Raw genomic sequence first — 3,795 nt, 5'->3', positions numbered from 1 at the left:
CTGGGATTTACTCCCATTGGCAGGGCAGGGGCTTGCTTGCTGCAAGTAGGGGATTGTTGAATAATTGCAGCAGCCTCTTGGGCGGTGATTTGGAATTCCTTCATAAGAGCCCTTTTATTTTGATGAAAATAGTTATGACTGTCCCAAGGGGTTAGGGGAGAAAGAGAGAAAGCGGATAGAATAGTAGCAGCGGATGCGGCTGTTAATTGCTGCAATGCAAGCAATGTATTTGCTGGCAATGGCCATTGATCAACCCAAACAGGAACGTCCGTGGTTAAGGTCAAGCAAAGGGGAAGAGGGTGAGTCGTTCTAGCTGCAATTTAGCGCCAAATTGAGAGAGTAAGTCCCTCCCCCACAAATTCGTGTGAAGGGGGAGGATGACGGGCTTTATTTGTGCAGTCCCTGTGAGGTTTTCAGAAGTTACAGGGAGCCAAAACTTACTGATGCAAGCTGTTTGAATCCCTCCAACACCTCTTACTGATGGGGAGGTCTCTGTTTCCCAGTCTGTAGGCCACTTGTCAGAGCGTATCACCGAGACGTCAGCACCAGAGTCCAGAAGACCGGTGAAGCGGCGACCTTTGATTAAAGCCAAGAGTGTGGGCTTAGTTTCGGTGATAGATCTAGTGAGGGCAAGCACATCAGAGGGAAGTTGCGATACCATGATCATTTTTGCTACGACATCACCCTTTTGTAACTTCTTTGGAAGAGTGGATAGCACAGAAAGGTTAATGGCTGAAAGTTTTGAGGAAGGATAAAGCAGATCGGGAACCACAGAGATTCCTTTGAGGAGGGCATGAGGGTGAAATTGTATAAGAGCAGTTTTATCGGAGGAGAAGGAGGCAGAAGGAGGAAGCTGTGTGCCGACAGAGAGTGGTAGATGGGGAAAGGATATGAGCACATCTTCTGCCACTGATAATTCATACACAGTGGATGGTATATGGGCAGCCTTGGGAGAGGGGCTAGCTGCTGGCCCCTCTACTCGTTTCCCAAGGGTTCAGTTTTTGATCGACATTGATTAGCCCAATGATAACCTTTCTTACGTTTCGGGCAGACTGTTTTTGGTTGAACATCTCTACTGGCAGAGGGCTTTGCTGCCCCCCCACCGGGGGCTCGACATTGTGATTTAAAATGGCCAGGCTGCCCACAATTATAACAATTACCAGATGGCTTATTACCTCTGGTGATAGCTGCAGCCATCATCTCGGAAGTGTATTGGTGTGTTCCCACCACCGTGCAGGCTTGTAGGAATTGGGCTAGAGTGGCATCTGGAGAATTAATCAAGGGAGTAAGCAAGGTTTTACAGTCTGCATTAGCGTTCTCATATGCCAATTTAAGAAGAATTTCCTGCCGAGCTGCCTCATTTGTAATTTGCCTTTGTAGGGCCATTTGGAGGCATTCAATAAAATAGGCATAGGGTTCATTGGAATTTTGTAGAATTTTTGCAAAAGATTGTGCGGAGGTATGAGGGTCATCCAAGCGAGAGAGAGCAAGCAGAGCGGCTTGTGCAGAAAGGTTAAGAGCATTAATAGGGCTATTATATTGAGCTGTGGGAGCAGCAAAGGCACCCTCTCCTGCCAGTTCATTTGCGGTAAGATTCGGATTTTGAGCTGCCAATAGGTGACAATGATGGAGAAACTCCGATTGCCATACAACAAATTGAATCCCTGTTAGAGTCATATGAAAAAGGCTATGCCAATCAGCTGGGATCATTATATGGGCGTTAGCCATCATTCTAAATAATCCCATTGTAAATGGAGCGTGAATACCATACATTTGTACAGCTTGTTTGATATCCTTGATTGATTTAACAGGGATGGGTTCCCAGTGCAGGACGTTTTGTCCCTGCACGTTCTGCGCATAAACTAACAGGAATGCCGATGGGCAGTCGGAGTGATCTAACTCGCCAGTTCTAACTCCTGCAGTGATGGCGGCATGAACCACGCCCATAGGAGGAGGTAAGGCAGGAGAGGAAGGCACAGAAGGGAGAGCAAGAGAAGAAGAAGAGGGATTGGGTGAGGGGGGGTCAGGAGAAGGGGGGAGGTTTACCGACCTCATTTGCCTCCAGGGGGGGGGCAATCGGTTTAAGAGACACAGGCACCACAGTGGGGGGCAAGAGTTGTACAGCAGGATTCACATAAGGAGGGGGTCCAGAAAGGGGCCAAGTAGGAGTTGCTCTAGAGAGGAAAGAGCCTCAAAAACCACCCTCCAAGCAATTAATATAGACGAAGGAGCCCTAGGACTTGCATGAAGGTATTTTCCAATCTCCTTCCATACTGTAGTTTTGTTACTGCCTTTAGCCGGATAAAAAGGGCAGTGTTGCCAAATGTATTCTAGGAGTTCCTCAATAGAGGTTTTTGTGAGGGGGGCATGAAGGGAGCCCCCCTTTTTAAAGATAAAAAAATTTCGTTTGGTCAATTCTCTGATTTCCTGAATGTGAGCTGCCTGCTCCTTAGAGAATCTACCACCCATACTCACGGAGGATCCGTTGTCACCAGCGATTCAAGCGGATGGGGTGCACCAAGTCTATTCCAGATGATGAGAATGGGTGTGCCAAAGACGTATCTCTTTTGAGTGGATCACGTCGGGGTCACCAGTTGTGGTGGTCTCTCATGAAAAGAAGACACTATGCAAAGTTGTCTTGAGATGAGAGCGCAGAGAGAACTCCGAAACCCTCTTTTATTAGAAGCAATCTTTGTTAATGTAGCAATTTTGTTAACATCCTATCACAAACGCATTACATCACACAACATGCACTGATCATTCGCATAAAGCATACAAGGCTGCAAAGTTTAAGTTTGCTACAGTTCTGGTTAAGAAATGGCAACAATTTGTCCTTGCTCCGTGTTCCAGCCAACCACCAGAAGGCTCCGTTGTCCTAGCACGTACACAAAGAACAAAGAATCATAGTTCCCACATGTTTCTGAAAATTGGACACAATTGCATGGAAGAATACATGCACATGCTCCATTGGCAGCCAAGGACAATATTAATCATAAATAAAATCCGTCTCATTGACCTCAATAATTTCACCACACAGTTATCAAGGCTTTATAAAATATTTGCAGAATTGGGCTACTTGGGAGGATGGTGTTCCAGCCACAGGACAGGGACTTCAACACAAAAGAATTATCATTCTTTTAGCATAGATAAAGTGATTATGAGGCTGAACTACCTTAACTTTAAGTACACTGCTCTTGACAAATTATTATCTTTCAGTATTCTTTCTTTGCAGAACTGGGAACCTATATTGCAAGATTTTAAGATTCACATATATAGCATACTGAAATCTTTGAATACAGTATACAAATACTTATCCTTATTACCTCTAATTGTCAATTGTAATTCCATTTGAATCGTTAGCATAACAGAACACTGTTGCTGTTTCTAGGGTTTCTGATACTACACATTAAGCTTTCTAAAAATTCTGCATCCATATTTGACAAAATTGTGATAAACCTGACAGAGATCTCCATATCAAGACAGAAAGAAAGGCTGGAAAAAAATGTAATTCTTAATTTAATTTTCCAGTGCTCCTGACTGATATGAGGTACACATGCAAATCACTTCAACCTTAACAATCCTCAGAGAGAAGAATGATAAATAAGAAAGGATTATATAAAGCCCCCATCATAAATGCCATTGTCTTTAAGCTTTAACCTAGAAAAACTCAAAGTGTTATGTTTCAATAATCCTACTGAAACTTTTCTATGAATTTCCCTAAAGATTTAAGATTATATATCTTAAATAAATATATTTATTTTAAGGCAAATGCTAAGCAAACTTTAGCAGGTGAAA

General features: G+C 43.6%; 1 protein-coding gene across 1 annotated transcript; it reads right to left on the bottom strand.

Moving 5' to 3' along the window:
* Positions 1-975: 975 nt before the first annotated feature.
* LOC148124091 (endogenous retrovirus group K member 8 Gag polyprotein-like) lies at positions 976-1,947 on the bottom strand. Its single transcript, XM_087917172.1, has one exon. It carries the CDS (start codon positions 1,945-1,947, stop codon positions 976-978), a length of 972 nt encoding a protein of 323 aa, XP_087773298.1.
* Positions 1,948-3,795: the final 1,848 nt, after the last annotated feature.

Source organism: Pseudonaja textilis, chromosome Z (genome assembly GCF_049901715.1).
Source record: "Pseudonaja textilis isolate UNSWEBS1 chromosome Z, rPseTex1.2, whole genome shotgun sequence".
Classification (NCBI taxonomy): domain Eukaryota; kingdom Metazoa; phylum Chordata; class Lepidosauria; order Squamata; family Elapidae; genus Pseudonaja; species Pseudonaja textilis.
The sequence above is the reverse complement of the archived record's forward strand: the minus strand, read 5'-3'. Positions and strand labels throughout refer to the sequence as shown.